At 41.5% G+C, this 18734-nt stretch overlaps 1 protein-coding gene across 3 annotated transcripts in view; it reads right to left on the bottom strand.

Moving 5' to 3' along the window:
- Positions 1 to 18734, bottom strand: part of LOC137351558 (tyrosine-protein kinase JAK2-like) — a 91059-nt gene that overhangs the window by 48118 nt on the left and 24207 nt on the right. For 2 of the 3 annotated variants that reach the window (XM_068016080.1, XM_068016081.1), the window contains exons 2-7: positions 17582 to 17799; positions 13325 to 13448; positions 8010 to 8127; positions 3921 to 4066; positions 2133 to 2430; positions 820 to 942 (exon numbers count right to left, since the gene is read on the bottom strand). In XM_068016080.1, coding sequence (XP_067872181.1) covers positions 820 to 942; positions 2133 to 2430; positions 3921 to 4066; positions 8010 to 8127; positions 13325 to 13448; positions 17582 to 17774 — 1002 coding nt within the window. In that variant the 5' untranslated portion in view covers positions 17775 to 17799. The remainder of the gene's footprint in view (positions 1 to 819; positions 943 to 2132; positions 2431 to 3920; positions 4067 to 8009; positions 8128 to 13324; positions 13449 to 17581; positions 17800 to 18734) is intronic. The other variant, XM_068016082.1, reaches the window with a different exon arrangement.

The following is an 18734-nucleotide window of genomic DNA, read 5'->3' as shown; positions in this document are numbered from 1 at the left end:
ACTTATCAGCCCAAGCCTGGATATTGTCCATGTCTTGCTGCATTTCTACACGGACTGCTTCAGTATCTGAGGAGTTGTGAATGGTGCTGAATATTGTGCAATCACTGCCCCATCAGGCACTCCTCTGTAAGACATAGTTTGGTTTAGGCAGAGAATAAACTTCCCTTCACATTTCCTCAACAACCTCAGTGTTGTATTTCCAATATCACCCATTGTTGTAGCCTTTCTGGGTGAGTCTGTTTGGTATCTTAAAATGGTACTGCAATGAAATGGTACAGCACAGCCCATTGTGCTCGTGCTGGCTGTTTGCTAGAGCTAGCCAAATCATCCCATTCCCCATAGCCCTGCAAAAATGTTTCCTTTAAAGCATTAAATTAACTCTTTTTTGAAAGTTACAATTGAGTCGGATTCTATCCACTCCTCTGTATTTACTCTGCTCGTTATTTTGAACAACTTTATCAAATCACCTCTTAAACTTCTCTGCTCTATGTGACAAATTAGCAGCAATTCAGAACTGATTTGAGCCAAACTCAAACCCTGTTTATTTGGGAACATTGAACAGTCTTTCGATCGATCTGGGCTGGATTTGAACCAAGGTTGCAGAGGTGATGGATAGTACTCTTGGCTGTGTGAGGGAGCGTTGCACATTTGCCAAAAGTTTAAAAATATACATCCATCCATAGGAGTGAATATTATAGATGAGCATTCAGGGCGCATAGCGTGCCTCTGTGAAATTACAGATTCACTCTGCTGATTGCTGCTCCTAATGGGAGCACTCTGTGCTGGGAATATAATAGTCATCTCGTAAATAAAGCTTACCAAAAGCTTGTTGTCTTGCTTAGTAAGTGTGACGATTCGACTTTCTTCCAAGACATAATCGCGGCTGGCTTGCTTGAGAGTGATGTCTACAATCTCTGGGAAGTCACAGAATGGCTGCCACTGCTATGAGAGTGGGAAATCAAATAGAGATCTTCTTACTGTCCAGAAATCAAGTCTTAAGTGAGTTATAGTCAAGGTTTTTCAAACATACGAACAATGACAGACAGGTAAAGAACCTCTGGTTCAACCAGCCTGTCCTACACAATTATGATACCTCGTATATCACAATATATACATTCCTCACTCCACCCAATGATCGCCCGGGAGAGGCGAAAACCAGATAAAATCCCATGTTGGAAACTATCCTCCTATCAAAGTCCTCACTTTATGAAGTATTGAGAAGGATTATCATCAAATTCAAAATCTACCTGCAGTTTTCAATTTGGAAAACAATATTCATAGCGAAGAAGCGTTATGGAATTGGACTAGCCAGACCACAGGCTTAGCAAATGCTTGCAGAAAAAACTCATTGAATGAACTGCACAATGGTGAAGCCATGGATCTGAATCACATACACAAGGCTTTGAAGGTAGCTGGATAAAGCTGTTACAAAAGCATATGGGATCCTTAGTTTTATAAGGAGAGCAAGGAAGTGATGCTAAATCTTTATAACCCACTGGTTAGACCTCAGTTGGAGTATCGTGTCCAATTCTGGGCTCCAAGCTTTAGTGAGGACGTCAAGGCCTGGGAGACAGAGCTGAGGAGATTCAATGGAATAGAACCAGGGATGAGGGGTTTCAGTTATTTACAGAAATTAGAGAAGCTGGAATTGTACCACTTACAGCAGAGAAGTTTAAGGAGCGATTTAATAGAGGTGTTCAAAATTGAGGGGTTTTGACAGAGTAGATAGAGAGAAATTGCTTCCATTGGCAGAAGGTCCAGTAACCAGAGGATACAGATAACTGGCAAAAAAACGTCAAGGGAGAGATGAGGAGAATTTTATTTATGCAGCAAGTTGTTATGATCTGGAATGCACTGCCTGTAAGGGATGTGGAAGCAGATTCAATAGTAACTTTCAACAGGGAATTGTATCTATATTTTAAAGGGGAAAAGTTGTGGGGCTATGGGTAGTGGGACTATTTGGCAGCTCTTCCAGCAAGCCAGCACAGATATGATGGGCTGAATAGCCTCCTTTGGTGCACAATGGTTTTATGGTTCTATGAGTTGCCTAGATTTGGCTAAAGGCAAGAACGTTCCATTCAGCAGAATTCCTTTTACTATCTGCATACAGTCTGTCAAAAAGAAACACCAACCTCGCCCTCCTTTAAACTCCACTGAATTCCAAATTCTCCAGAGACACAAATGAACTTGTGATCTTCCTGGCCTTGGTGGTCCCATGTTGGATCTTTAACATGGAAGGTCTCCTTGCTGAACACAGTTTCCAAACTTTCCATGTCCATGAGATATTTCAGTTTCAGGTATCTGAGGTCCGCCTCACAGTGGCTGATTTTCTTCAGGAATTTGTAGAACTTTCTTCGGATTCTCTTCCTTGTCAGGAAGTTGTGCTGCTGGATCTGGTGACGGAGCGTGGCTGGGATGCAAGACTTGTAGCTTTAAGTGGAATGAGAATGATTTGATTAGCAAGACAGTCAGTCAATGATCACTTCAGGCACAAAGGCTTCTCTGAACGACTTGCTGGGAAATGCAGAATTATAAACTGGCTTATAATTTGAGAATTGCGAGATATCCTATTCTTATATACAAATATACGATTTGATTTAATCTGATATGGTTAAGGATTTTCCTTTATTTTCACTTTTAAATTGATTGTAGGTTTGCTGTATAGCTAAAAATGTTGAGTAAATTCAACACAGAGATATCAATAGATTTTTGGTCACTATGGGTATCAAGGGAAATTGGGATAGGGTGAGAAAGTAGTGTTGAAACAGAAGATCAGTCATGATCTTACTGAATAGCCCAGCAGGTTCGAGGGGCCTTATGGCCTACTCCTACTCCAATTTCTAATGCTCTTAGATAATACAATGGTTAAGATGTTCAATCTCTGAATTCTCAGTGTATGGATAACATTTAGCACAAAGAAGCTTTGTTAGCAAGGAGAGGTCTTTTGTTAGTGAGGCATTCCAAAAAGGGAGGCAATGGTCTCCCAAATAAGTGCGTAGTCTCTTTCACAAACAAATGAGACAATGATCAACAGATCATTCCCAGAAAGTTAGGAAACTGGAAAAGAAATCCTGTCACGCCATAATGAACAAAATGTCTGAATGTTCTTCACAAGAGTATAAAGGAAAAAAAATGTACAAAGAGTAAAAGATGGGCACGTCCAAAAATTTCACCAACTTTAACAGCTGGCCATGGCCCATTGGTAGCACTCTTGTCTCTAAGTCAGAAGATCATAGGTTCAAGCCCTGCTCCAGAGATAGGAGCACCCAATTTTAGCTGCCATCTTTTGGCGGAGATGTTAAAGAGGCCCCAACATCATTAAAAAATAAGATCATCTCATCATTATCTCATTACTGTTTGTGGGAGCTCGCTGTGTGCCAATGGGCTTTTGATTTACAAAGGTAACTACACTTGTAAAAAAATGGTTGAGAAATTTGGGCACACCCATTTTTGGACCAGCAGGGTTGCTTAGATCACTCTCTTGAGGCCTCATTTCTATTAAGCTAGTGAGCTGCAGAAAGCATCAGGCTGTTGGGATTGTGGGAGAGGGGTGCAGAGCAGCAGTAATCAGGGAACAGGAGGAGGGGGAAGTCAAAGAGATGGGTTTTAAGAAGTCCTAAAGGAGTAAACAGAGGTGGAGTGGTGGAGAAATCACAAAAACACCTACTTAGAAAGGCAACGTTATGGCCAGACAGAGTGGCCAGACTAAACAGTTGTGACAGCATTTACAATTGTCACTGAGCACAGCAATCAGGGCACACATCAGGGTACTTCACACTTCCTTCCAGATGCTCACACTGCAATATGGAACTAACCTTGGAGAAGCTCGTGGTGATGGGAAGCATAGTGGGAGAAGATGGAATCCATAATCAAGGGGGCGGGGAATGGCGAAGTATAAGTTGGTTTGCTCACTATCTCACCTGACGCGCTCGCAGATCTGCTGCAAGTTCCATTTCTTCTCCTTTGATATCCTCATTATGTCCAGTACTGCCATTCCTAGGCATTCCTCTTGCATCTGCAGGTTCATTGGGACCTTTATGAGCCCACTGACAAAGTCACTGCGTGACTAAGTAGAGAAAAAAATATAGCAATGATTTACACGATAAGTCCCATTTCCTTGCACGGAAACCTTGATAAGATGTTTTGAATAACATTGAGTTTCCTCTTTGAAAAACCCACATCTACCTCATCAACACTTTAATTATGCTCGATCAAACTGAACTGATTGTCAACCTGGCAAATCAGCGATTAAATAACTATTAGAACTGTATTAGTAGACTTGTACTTTTAAAACAAATGCCAGGAAAATTAGGAGGCCATTCGGCCCCTTGGGCCTGCCCCGCCATTCAAATAGCTCATAGCGGATTTGCAACTCAATTCCATTTTCCCACCTTATCTAACAAAAAATCTATTGATCTCAGTTTTGAAAGCTCCAATTGCCCCTCAAGATCCACAGCCTTTTGGGGAGAAAGCTCCAAATTTCTCCTACTCTTTGTGTAAATAGCACTTTCATTAATTTCCTCCTGGCTTTAATTTTAAGTTTCCGTCCCCTTGTTCTTGATTCCCCCAACCAGAGGAATAGTTTCCCCCTATCAAATATTTCTAACATTTTTATACACCTCGATCAGTTCACCCCTCAATCTTCTATACTCAAGGCAATGCAAGCTAAGTTCATGCAACCTGTCCTTGTAAGTTATTTTAACCCTCTGAACCTCAAACCTGGTTGATCACCTGTGAAATTGTTCATTGCTGCTCTAGGCTGTGCAAAAAGGTCGTGATGTTTAGCTGCTAACCTAGCCCACCCCTTGAAGGGAACTACCCAGGCATTTTTGGCAGGGAAATTAAATAGAGAAGCCATGAAGCCAATTAGAAACTCATAAAATATGAACAGAAAAGGTTGGAAATACTCAGCAGGCCAGGCAGCATCTGTGGAGAGAGAGAAACAGAGTTAACGTTTCAGGTTGATGACCTTTGGTCAGAACTGCAAAAAGTTAGAGATGTAACAGCTTTTAAGGAAGTACAGAGGCAGAGAAGAAGCGGGAGGGTCTGTGATAGGGTGGAAGAAAGAGTAAATAAATGACAAAAGAGATGATGGTGCAAGACAAAAGAGACGGTAATGGGATAAGGAAAGAAACAAAAGATGGCTCTAGAGGAGGTGTAAATGGTAACAGCAGAACCAGCACCTGCTGACCGGAAAAATGGGAGCAGTGGTTATGATCTGGAATTTTTGATCTCAATATTGAGTCCAGGAGGTTGTAAAGTGCTTAGTTGGAAACTACTGTGGTTTTCATGCCAGGTGAAGATAGTGGAAAGAGGATCTCAGACAGGTAAGTTTTCAAAATTTTCCTTGTGGGATCCGGAGGTGCAGGAGTGCATCAACTTCCTTTCTATCCCACTTATCGAACACGCGATCCACTCGAGATGGCTCCAGAAGCCAATCTCACCATATATTTGGTGACCGTGAATGGCCACCAGGTGGACACTAATGGGCAGCGCTCTCTTTCTCTTTAACCGCAAGATTAATGTGATCTTCAGGATGTGGAAATAAATCCCACTGTCAAACCTCCAGGGATCTTCTGCTCCCCCCTTTAAATGCTATCCTATCTCCACATTTTCCTCATTGGCAGCAGTGGGCACCTTCTGGGTGATGGGCATCATCGCAGGAGCCTGCCCTGCAAGTATATGGGCTGAGATCTGTGGGTGGGAGGGGATTGAGGTAATGGGCAGCTGTTCTGCCTCAAGCCGCCTCCAACAGGAAGGGAGAAGTCCAGCTTTTGGGGTTCCAGTATGAGACTCTGAGATACTAATGTCAGCTTCTGTCAGAAATCCCTCTCTGTCACTTTATGGCCCCATTGACTCAGTCCAGGAAACAGCGTTAAGTGTTTCTACGATGGAATTTGCAGGGTCCTGATCTTGTGAAACCTCAGAACCCTCACGCCATGAGATTACCAGGAACTGGACACTGAGCAGTTGTTAGTCTTTGCTGCTATAAATCTAGAGATAACTAGAAGTTCCTCCCTTAGCTCGATCGTGGTGTCAAGAATCTAACCAGGCAGCTAACAAAACTGACACTGCATGCATGCAGGAGAATGTGGTGCCTCCCCCATCATTTTTATAAAGGACAAGGTGTCCTGCACTCCAAATCTCACTCTTGAAAAATGTACATGTATTTTCTGAATAAATCCCAAAATTGTGCAATTTGAATTAAAAGAAAAATATTGCAGATGTTGGAAATCTGAAATAAAAACAGAAAATGCTGGAAATGCTCAGCAGATCTGGCAGCAGCTGTGGAGAGAGAAACAGAGTTAACATTTCAGGTCGGTGACCTTTTGTCAGAACTGGTGAAAAGTAACAGGTTTTAAGCAAGTACAGAGGCAGGGAAATGGAGTGGGACGAAAGAACAAAAGGGAAGGTGTGTGATAGGGTGGAAGGCAGGAGAGAATAAATGATAAAAGGGATGATGGTGCAAGGCAAAAGGAGATGGTAATGGGACAAGTCAAGAAACAAAAGATGGCTCTAGAGGAGGTGTAAACACAATAGCAGAATCATCACCAACAGAATCTATCTGAAAAAATGGGGGCAGAGGTTATGATTTGAAATTGTTAATCTCAATGTTGAGTGTGGAAGGTCGTACAGTGCCTGATCGATAGATGAGATGTTGTTCCTCGAACTTTCATTGAGCTTCATGGGGGCAGTGCAGGAGGCTGAGGACAGAGAGGTCAGAGCGGGTGTGGGGCGGAGAATTGAAATAAAAGTCAACTAGATGTTCGGGGTCATTCTTGTGGACTGAATGGAGATGTTTCACGATGTGGTCACCCAGTCTGTGTCTGATCTCCCCAGTGTAGAGCAGACCACATTTGAGCAACAAATATAGTATACTGAATTAAAAGAAATTTATGAACGTTGTTGTTGGAAGTTCTTGAGAGTGTCAGCTGCTAGGTTCCTTTCTTAGTTATCTCACCATCTCTCCTATCTCTAAGTCAGAAAAACAATAAGAAACAACTGGGTATCTTTCTGTTTGTAGAGTTTTGTTTTGAGATTTCTTAATTGTGATTTGGTGATGTTTTGCACAAAGGGTGGTATCTGGAGTGGGCCATCTGGAGTTTAACAGTCACATAAATGTTTATGTAGATTTCATTTTACTCCTATTGTCTCCCTTAACACTGGAAGATACTCCTCCAAAAGATTTTCCCACAAGAATAGAGAGTAAATATATCACCTCTGTTCGATTGGGTTTAAATATTTTATATAGAATATACAGCACAGTCAGAGGTCATTCGGTCCAAGGTCGATGCTGGTGTTTATGCTCCACATGAGCCTCCTCCCACCCTACTTCATTTCACCCTGTCAGTAAATCCTTCTATTCCTTTCTCCCTCATGTGTTCATCTAGCCTCTGCTCAAATACATTTATGCTATTTGCTTCAATCACACCTTATGGTAGCGAGTTCCACATTCTCACCACTCTGGATAAAGAATTTTCTCCTGAATTCCCTATGTATTTATTAGTGACGATCTTATATTTATGGCCCCTAGTTCTGGTCTCCCTTACAAATAGAAACATGTTCTCTATGTCTACTCTATCAAACCCTTTCATAAACTCAAAGACCTCTATCAGGTCACCCTATCAGTCTTCTGTTTATTAGAGAAATGAGCCCCAACCTGTACAATCTTTCCTGCTAGGTATATCCTCTCAGTTTTGGCATCGGTTTTGCACCTTCTCCAGTGCCACTATATCCTTTTTATAATATGGTGTCCGAACTGTGCATAAAGCATGGTCTAACCAAGGCTCTGTACAAGTTTAACATAACTTCTCTACTTTTCAATTCTAGCCCTCTAGAAAATGAACCCCAGTGCTTTGTTTGCTTTTACTAAGTTGCTTCACTACTTTTAGAAATATTTGACTTCTTGGCCCCAACCATTAACGTCCAGAATTCAATTAACAATCCCTAATGTTAGAAAGATCCCAGGCTGGTGCATATTCCCGAAGGTGTAAAAGTTTCACAATTACCTGAGCAAAGAGGTAGTCTATGACAGAGTAATCCAAAACGGTGTTAATGCGCTGCTTTGTAAGACCATAGCGATATGACTTCTTGTTGTCTTGACCAAACCAATTAGGGAAGAAAAATCTATTCAGAGAGAGGGAGAGAGATGGCACCGTCAATATCAAAATACAGGATATTGTTTCTCGTTCATTCATGAGATGTGGGCAATACCAGCAAGGCCACATTTATTGCCCATTCCTAGATGCTCTGAGCACATTAAGAGTCAAGGTGTGGGACTGGAGTCACGTGTAGGCTGGACCAGATATGGGGAGCAGGCTTCCTTCACTGAAGGACAGGTGTGGGCTTTTACAACAATCTGACAGTTTTTATGACCATTTCATTCTGGTGGCAGTCTGCAAAGCATTGAATTTCGAACTCAGCACCTTTGGGTTGCTAATCCAGTACCATCATCCCTAAACTACCATACCCAACAACAACTTGAATCTATATAGTGCCTTTTACCATAGTAAAACATCTCAAGGTGCTTCACAGGAGCATTATCAGACAGTACTTAACACACAGACAAAATCTCTACCCATCACAAAAGTGAAGGATTATCTTGCTAATTGGCAACTAGTGGCTTTACTAATTGATCAAATTTGATATTCCATCAAAAATGATTGGTGCAACAAAAATTATGAAGAGACCCATTCACTCCCTTTACCTTACAATTACCTGAACAGTGGCTCATGACAGGGTAATAACTTTGAAAACCAATTACAACCCTTACCAAAGAAACATTGAACTGAGCATATTGAAATGATTGGGCTATATTTTGAGGTCAATGGTGAAGCAATGGTGCTTGCTGATGGCCTCGAAGAAAGCTACCCAAAAAAGATCTAGTGATCTCTGTGGTGTGGATTTCCCCTTTCCTGATGTTACTTTAAAACTGATGCCAAGTCAAGGGGATCTCCAGGTGTCCAGCAGCGATTATGCCTTCAAGCAGGGTAGGCAGCCAACCACATTGCTGTATTCTCACAGACAGCAAACCACTGATTCCCTTCACTTTTAATTTAAAATTTTCACGCATAGCAAAATAAATAATTGGGACATGCACATGGGATTTAAGAAGGAAAATAAAACATAATAAACAAACTTTAAAAAGAATCATTTAAAAATATGTGGAATTTCTTGTGATGGAGAAATTTGACATTCAACAAATATAAAATCACTCTTTCAGGGCCTGTGAGGGTGTTCAGCAGTAATTATGAACTTAGTATGTCGTTAAAAACCCTGTTACACCTCATTTTCATGGATTTTACAATGAGACTAAGGGTGTAGGTGTAGAAGATCTTGTCAATTCATGGTCAGTGAATTACTTTTGAACTGAAGTCACTGTTGCTATGTAGGCAAATATAGCAGTCAATTTGTGCACAGCAAGGTCCCATTAACAGAAAGTAAAATTTTAAATCTGAGATTGTTAGGTTTTTGCCAAGCAAGGGTGGAAACTGTCTCAGTGAGGGGCTGAATGGCTTACTCATGTTTCTACATTCCCAATTCGATAAACACCTGGTTAATTCTGCTTACTGATATTGGTTGAGGGAAGAATGTATTCCAGTTCACCAGATGAATTACCTGCTTTTTGGATGGTGTCATGGAATCTTTTCTATTAACCAGAACAGAGAGATGTGGGGCCTTGGTTTAACGTCTCATCTAAAGTGTGCCACCTCTGACAGTGTAGCACTCCCTCACTACTGCACTGGAGTGTCATCCTGGATTATGGGCTCAAATCAAGTTCAGCTTGCATCTAGAAAGTGATCAACACTACCCACTCAGTCAAGAGGAAGACTCTGTTTTAATCTCTAACTGAAGCACAGGAAGAAACACTTTTTATCGCAGTGCAGATCTCCCCGGTACACAGCCGAGGCGGGAGGTGGGGTTGGGGGGTGGGAGGGGAGTGGGTGGGGGTGGGGGTGGGGAGTGGGTGGTGGTGCGAGGGGGATGGTAGATTTCCTGTTTATGATTTTGCACAAACACTGAACAGGACAAATCTTCCCTTCAATGCTTCGAATGCCTTAAATTTAACAGCCCAACTGGGGGATATTATTGGTTCATTCTAATCTTTTTCTTTGGGATTTGTGTTTATCAAGGTGTAGGTTATTAGTGCGTAAGATGGATCTACTCATTCTGGGATTCAGCACAATATCAAGAACACTCAGGGCAAGTAAGGAGCATTAACCAGTTATAGGGCAGTAACATGTCACGTATAGGACAGCAACATGTAACATATAGGACTGTAACAAGTCAGGATTAGGACTGCAACATGTCTATTACAGGGCTCTCAGATGTTAGCTACAGGACTGTAACATGTCAAGCAGAGGTCAGTAACATATCAGCTACAGGTCCGTAACATGTCAGTTTTGGAGAATAAAACAGAATGGGTTAAATCGTTGTTACATTTTTTTTGCTGTTTAAGCTTTATTTATTTCTATCACTGGTTCACCACACCAGTACATATCCTCGTTCATGTTCCATAAATTTAAAAGGAATCCTGGCATCCAGGAGCCACTGTAGATAGTACCTCCTTTTCCAGAACAAATGTCTCCTGATGAGCAGACAAATGAATTCCACAAATTCTCAGAATGCAGTTTGTTTCTGTTCAGTGTTGATTGGACTGCACAAGGCCTGGGATAGGCAAAGGAGAATCAGACATTATCTAACCCCACCAGCTAATAATCCCTCACTCTCATAGAATGTACAGGCAGCACAGGTTATACGAGGGCCTTCGTGAAGAGATGTAGAATCATAGAATATTACAGTCCAGAAGGATTTGCCTTTTATGCCTGTGCCAGCACTTTGATAGAGCTGTCAAATTAGTCTCTCCCCCTGCTCTTTCCCACAGCCCCGAAAAATTTTCCTTTCCAAGTATTTGTCCAATTCCCTTTTGAAAGTTACTATTAAATCTGCTTCCACCACCTTTTCAGGCAGCGCACTCCAGATCACAACAACTCACTGTGTTAAAAAAAAAAATCTCCTCATCGTCCCTCTTGATTCTTTTGCTGATTATCTTAAATGTATCTCCTCTGCTTACTGATCCTCCTGCCAGTGTAAAAAGGCTTCTCTCTAGTACTCTCTCAGAAAACCTCATAATTTTGAACATTTCTATTAAATCTCCCATTAACCTTCGCAGCTCCAAGGAGAACAATCCCATCTTCTTCACTCTCTCCACATAACTGAAGTGCTTCATTCAGCAAATCTCCTCGGCACCCTCTCCAAAGATATGACATCCAACCTAAAGTGTGGTGCCCAGAATTGGACACAATACTCCAGCTGTGACCGTACCAACGATTTGTAAAAATTTGGCCAACTTTCTTGCTTTTGTACAGTAATACCTCAATTTTAAAATTCTCAACTTGTTTTTAAATCCCACAATGCCCTCACCCTTCCCTATCTCTGTTATCTCCTCCAGTCCTACAACCCTCTGAGATCTCTGTGCTCCTCCAATTCTGGCCTCTTGCACATCCTTGATTTTAATCGCTCCACCAATAATCACTGTGCCTTCAATTGCCTGGGTCCCAAGCTCTGAAGTTCCCTCCCTATACCTCTCCATCTCCCCATCTCCCTCTCTTCCTTTAAGACACTCCTTAAAACCTACCTCTTGACCAAACCTTTGGTCATCTGTCTTAATATCTCCATCTGTGACAGTGTCAAATTTTGTTTCATAACACGCCTGCAAAGCATCTAGGGATGTTTTACTATGTTTAAGGAGCTATATAAATGCAAGATGCTGTTTTTGTTGTATAAAGAGAGTTTGTTCCACCAAACTGTGAAACTAACTTAGTACTTCCTCCTACAATCGGGCTTTCAAAACTTGGTGTCACCTAACGACTACTTTCTGGTTTACCTCAACTTTTATTTTACTTTTTCAATCTTGATGGTACTCTATAGCTCCTCTCAGTTCCTTAAAAGAGAAATACAACTGACTTTTATAGTGACCAATATTTTTTAAATAGTCAGCATTTAAAGCAGAACAAAAACAAACTGCATTCTAAGAATTCATCGAGTTCATTGTCTGCTTGTTATTACAAAGTAAATTTAGAAAAGGAACCATCTACAGTGGTTTGTGGATGCCAGAACTATAGTTAATTTATGGAACACACGCGAGGATAAATAGCCAGTACCATAAATAAGTGATAAAATTAAGTAAAACTTTGAACATTGAGTCAAAAAAATCAACATGTAAGAACTGCTTAGCACTTTTCACTTTAATAATCTGTAACTGGTGTGTTACAGTCCTATACCTGACAGGTGAGACAAAGAGCAACTATGAGACTAGAAGCCTTTTCTTGTATTTTTGACCAGGATCATGGCTAGTTGCTCTTGAAGTGTTAGAAGAACCTCCTTGGGTTTGGGAACCGTATGCAGGTGTGGGAATCTTTTGCCTACATGACTTTATGTAACAGTGAGGTGATTGTCGTTGCTTTTCTGCTTTGAAGTTGCTATGACAATGATGAAGCATAATTCTACATCTGATTCTCTGACAGTTTCATATTAATGTTATAACACTAATGGCATCCAGGGAAGAGCTGTATACAGATTGGGATTTTTTTTCAATGTCCTTGATGGAAATTGTATCAGAATGTAACAGGACCTGCCACATATTACCCATGAATAATTGGGATGCCTCCAGAATTGGCACAGCATCAACAAAGACTCAATTTATTACCAAGTCTAACTTTGTTACTCAATTGGCCTGCTGACCTCAGCCTGTCCACATACAAACATCAGTATTTGACTTATAGTTGTGGTTCAGTGTGGAGAACTCTTATCTCTGAACCAGCAGGTTCTGGGTTCAAGTCCCATGCTAGAACTTGAGTGCAAAAATCTAGGCTGATGTTCTAGGGTAGTACTGAGGGAGTGCTGCAGTGTTCTCTTTCAGATGAGCTATTAAACTGAGGTCTTGTCTACTCTCTCTATACAAAGAAGAGTAGGGAGTTATCCCAAGTGTGCTGACAATATTTATTCCCTCACACAACATCACAAAAAAGGCAGATTATCTGGTCATTATCACATTGCTGTTTCTGGGAGCTATCTGTACATAAATTGCTGCTGTTTCCTACTTTACAGTAGTGACACTTCAAAAGTATTTCCTTGGATGTAAAGTGCTTTAGGATATCCTTTGGCTGTGTAAGGTGCTATAGAAATGCAAGTCTTCCTTTTTATCTTTAATGGTGAAACTGCAAGCCCAGCCACTGGGCAGCAAATATATAGCAAGGACTGTTTGTCAACAGTAGACTGACCATTAGTGACTATAACATGAATGTAATGTGCCACAACTTGCCTGATCCGGTAAAGAACAACTTGTTGAGTCGATCCATTAACTTGGAAAATGTGGTTTGGAGGAAACCAAACTTTCAGATCTTCAGTCGCAAGAGCGAAGAGGCTGTTGTAGACCGGCAGGATCCCTGGGGGAGATCAAAATGTTCAAATGTCAAAGATGGACGCAAAGAATCGAGAACTGAGACTATTGCAGTTAAAGGGTAAATTAAAAGTTCAAACTTGATAGTAAAAGTTGAAAGGTCAAGGAGAGTTCGGGGATAACACTTAGGAAGTTTAGGAAGAATGTGAAGGCTTTAGAGAGATTGCAGAAAATAGTTACAAGAATGGTTCCAAGGATGAGGGACTTCAGTTACCAGGGCAGATTGGAAAAGCTGAGACTGTTCTCCTTATAGAAGAAAAGGTTAAGAGGAGATTTGATAGAAGTGTTCAAAATCATGAGGGATCTAGACAGAGTAGATAGGGAGAAACTGTTCCCATTGGCGGAAGGATCAAGAACCAGAGAACACCGACTTGAGGTGATTGGCAAAAGAAGCAATGGCGACAGGGGGAAAAATTTGATCATGCAGCAAGCTGTTAGGATCTGGAATGCATTTCCTGAGAGCGTGGTGGAAACAGATTCAATCAGGCTGTCAAAAGAGAATTGGATAAGCACTGGAAAGGGAAAAAAAGTTTGCAGGGCTATGGGGAAAAGGCAAGGGAGCGGGACTAGCTGTTGCTCTTGCAGAGAGCAGGCACGGACACGATGGGCCAAATAGCCTCCTCTGTGCTGTAACCATTCTATGATTCTAGGAAATGTCAACCCTAGTGTCCATTCTGAAGAATTGAATGGAGTTGTGAGTTTTATTCAGCCTGATCTGTTAATGTGAATCCACCAACCATGTTTATATATTGCAACTGTCTCATCAGTTCACTCCTGGTTAATTTACAGAAGCTTGCACTCAGATAGTTAACAAACAACCCCGCCATCATTGACAAACTTCCAAAATTTCTAAACTGAGATGCTAATCCTGGAGAGGTAGGCGAAAGTAAAACACCAGCTTAGTCTAGGATTGCCACATTTATTTTAACAGAGCCAAGGTCTCCAAACGTAGTGCAAGGTTCAATGATGTGTCAAGTAGCTTATTTGTTTAAGCTCTTGCTGAGATTGCAGTGTTTTTCAATGGCCCACTCTGAACCTGATTCCTCAAGTTTAATAAAGGGAGATGTCCAGACCATGCTCATTATTTCTCCTTGTGAATTTATGGAATTATATCCCTAGACAAAATGTCGGATAACTATTCCATGCCTGGTGATCCTGCACAGCACTTCAAAGAGAAGGTCGACAGACATAATGAGGGTGGCCCCATCTATGGTGAATGAAACGGCTTTGAAAATGCAAGTGAAATTAAGCTAGATATTTATTTACAAGTACAAACAGCAAAGCTTTGTTGATAGAAGTCTCTGCCCTATGTCAGAAGGTTGTGAGTCATGCCACGCTCTAGGATATGAGTACTTTAGCTAGACTGACACTCCGTCAGTGCTGTATTGAGGGATTATTCCATTGTAGTGGGTACCATCCTTCAGTTGAGACATAATCCAAAGCTCCATCACTTGTTCCATTGGGCAAATAAATCTTTTTGAAGACGATCAAGGTGTTATCCTGCTGTTCTGTCCAATACCACCAAAAAAAGTCATTCATCTCATGTCTGTTAGTGAAATATTGCTGTGCACAAAAATGGCTGCTAAAGTGTCTGTCCTCCCGTCACCTGAAAGTGCTTAGATCATGCAAGCACATGTGATCTAGTCCAGTAAAGTGCAGTACAATGACAAAGGTTCTTTTATTAACCTTCAAGTCTTGGCTACAGTTACCTAGATACTGGGTTAAGTCAGCAGCAACAACTTGGATTTATATAGCACTTTTAAGAATAAAAATGTTTCAAGGCGCCTCCCAGAGGTGTAAAAAAAGCAACGATGAGGCAAAGGAGGTTGACAAGCTCAAAGAGGCAGTTTTGAAGGAGGCGAGGGTCACTGTTGTAATGTAGGAAACGCGGCAGCTAGTTTCCCAACAGCAAGGTTCGCCCAAACAGCAATGAAATAATGACCAGATAATCTATTGCAGTGATACTTGTTAAGGATAAATGTTGAACGGGGAACTCACAACTCTTCTTTGAAATAGAGCCATGGGATCTTTTACATCCACCCGCAGCACCAGTTTAAAGTCTCATCAGAAAGACAGCACCTCTGACAGTGCTGCACTCTCTGAGTACCAAACTGGGAGTGTCAGCTTTGATTTTGTGTTTAGGACTCTTGAACCCACAACCCTTTAATTCAGAGATGAGAATGCTACTCACTGAGCCACAGATAATACTTCGACTGATAATCACATGTGGCCAGCAGAGTTTTGAACGAGCTAAAGTTTTTGGATAGATGGAAAACCAGCCAGGAATAGTCAAGTCTGAATGTGACAAAGTATGAGGGTTTCAGCAGCAGAAGAGCTGAGTGAGGCCAGTTGATGTTATAGAGGTGGAAATAGACCGTCCCTGTGATGCAGGGATTAAGCATTGGGAGGTCAGCTGTACAGTGAAGTGGGTGTGTTACCTGATTGTTAACCCACCAACACTGAACTAACAATCCAATGTAATTGAGTTCAAGCTCCACCACGGCAGTTTTAGAATTTTAATTCACCTTTTTAGTACAAAAGCGAAATACTGTGGATGCTGCAATCTGAAATAAAAAGAGAAAATGTTAGAAATACTCAGCAGGTCTGACAGCATGTGGGGAGAGAGAAGCAGAGTTAACGCTTCAGGGTGCTGACCTTTCATGAAACATTAACTCTGTTTCTTTCTCCGCAGATGTTGCCTGACCTGCTGGGTATTTCCAGCGTTTTCTGTTTTTATTTCATTTTTTTTTTTAAATATCTGGAAATAGAAAAATCTGGTATCAGTGAAAGTGACCCTGAAACTGTCTGATTATTGTAAAAACCCAGCTGGTTCACTGATGTCCTTTAGGGAAGGGAACCAGCTGTTCTGAACTGATCTGTTTGATAGTTGATTCCAACTGACATTGAGCTGCTCCCTAAAATGGTCTTGAAATCCACTCAGACTACTACCAGTACTTGAGGAAGGCACATCAACACCTTCTCAGAGATGGACAATAAATGCGAGCTTTGCCAGCAATGCTCACAACCTGAGACTGAATGAAATAATTGGGCAGCATGCAGCTACAGAAGAGAAGGACCCAAGGATGGATTCTGAATGTAACAGTACAGGAGTAAGACGAGGAACCATTGCTGAGAAGCTCTGGCTACGATTCAATAGCTGAGAGTGGAGCTCAGTAAGTGCAATCCTATTGAGCTGAACAACGGAGAAGAGGTTGGGAAGAGGATGGGGTGATTGAGCATGTCAGAGAGGTTGAGGAGGGTCAACAAAGAGAAAATGTACTCTCATTTACAGAGAATGTTACTCTTGGTTGGGGCAGGGCTGTTGCGTTCATGCAGAAAGCACACTTTGGTTAAAGAAGATCCAAGGTCTACTTACAGCACCAAATAGCAACTCTAAACACAAGGAAAATATCAAGAGTAAAAACCCTACAACAGTACATTGAACGGATTTTCATTCAGACCACTGTGTTACAGAGTTAAACCATGGTCTTTCTAAGATATAGTGATTTCTACCCCATAGTTCAAAGATTAAAGTTAAACTAATATGTGGAATAGCTGAGTTTTTACATCAGTGAAACTCGTTATTGTCTTGACACATCAAGTTCTAAAATGACTCCATCTGATGCCCACATACAAACAGCAGAAGCTCTGTCATTTTCAATTTTGTTATTCACCAACAATAATTTATATTTATATGGTCCCTTTAACATAATTAAATGTCTAAAGGTGCTTCAGGGGAGCATTATAAAACAAAATTTGACATAAGGAGATATTACATCAGATAGTTTGAAGGAGAGTCTTAAAGGGGGAAAGCAAGGTATAGAGGCGGAGAGAGTTAGGGAGCTTAGGGCCTAGGTAGCTGGAGGTACCTCCACCCATGATGGAGCGATTAAAATTGGGGATGCTCAAGGGGCCAGACTTAGAGGAATGCAGAGATCTTAGAGGCTTGCAGAGCTGGAGCAGATTACAGAGGTGGGCAGTCTGGAAGGAGCTTCCTAAGAGAACTGGGCCATACTTCCATTGAAAGCTTTTTATTTTGCACAGATTAATGTTGAAAACAGAAGAATTCTGAGCAGTTCTAAAGAGTCCAAAGCTGGGTCATAAAACAAAGGTCCTTACCGCTTGCCTTTGCAGCCAGGATGCAAAGTTCCTCCGCTGTGTACCCTCCAGAGCAGAACTCCAAGGTGCTTCCACTGGGATCAGTGGTGGAGTGATAGAGATAGACCTTCAGTCCGGCACCTTCAGATCCATGCAGGTTGCGAGCTGTATCATCAGGAGCAGCCATTTCCCCAAAACTCTGTAATGGCGGCATCTAGAAAGAGGATGCTGCCTCCTAGCTGAGAGAAAGAAGAGAAAAGCTTTTATGATTATTTCCTACTAACTGGTCCAGTTATGCTACCATTATTCTACATTGAGTATAATGGATCTATATTCTCTGGAGTTTAGTTGGATGAGAGGTGATTTCATTGAAATGTATAAAATCCTTCGAGGCCTTGACAGAGTAGATGCCGAGATTTAGTTTCTCCTGGCTGGAGAATCTAGAACTAAGTCATAGTCTCAGGATGATTAGGGTGGGGAAAAATTTCTTCGCACAGAGGGTTGTGAATCTTTGGAATTCTCTACCCCAGAGGGCTGTGGTTGTTGAGTATATTCAAGACAGGGATCAATAGATTTTTGGACTCTAGGGGATCAGAGGATATGGAATAAGGCGGAAGAGAGGAAATGTAGAAGATCAGCCATGAGCTTATTGACTGGTGGAGTAGGCTTGAGGGGTAGTATGGCTTACTCCTGCTCTTATTTCTTATGTTCTTATCAACCAGATCTATTCCTAGACTTAATTATCTCAAGGCTATTTATCTTAGGAATGTAGGAATATTGGATTAGGAAGAGGCCATTCAGCCCCTTGACCCTGTACCAACATTAAATTAGATCATGGCTGATCTGTATCTCAATCCCATTTTGACCCATATCCATACCCAAATCCAACAAAAATCTTGGAGTTCCAATTGTCCCTCTATAGCATTCTGGGGGAGAGAGTTCCACATTTACACTACCTTTGTATGAATAAGTGAATCCTGATGTCACTCCTGAATGGCTTGGCACTGATTTTAAAATTAGGCCTCCTTATTCTGGAGTCCCCCCACTAGAGAAAATATAGGGCTGAATTTTACCAAACACCAGGACCAAATGGGAGACCCAAGCCTGCACTTGCCGGGAGGAAGACCAAGGGAGCTACAACTGAAGTATTACCTCCTACTCTTTGTATTCCAGT

The sequence above is a fragment of the Heterodontus francisci genome, chromosome 36, assembly GCF_036365525.1.
Source record: "Heterodontus francisci isolate sHetFra1 chromosome 36, sHetFra1.hap1, whole genome shotgun sequence".
NCBI lineage: Eukaryota > Metazoa > Chordata > Chondrichthyes > Heterodontiformes > Heterodontidae > Heterodontus > Heterodontus francisci.
The sequence above is the reverse complement of the archived record's forward strand: the minus strand, read 5'-3'. Positions and strand labels throughout refer to the sequence as shown.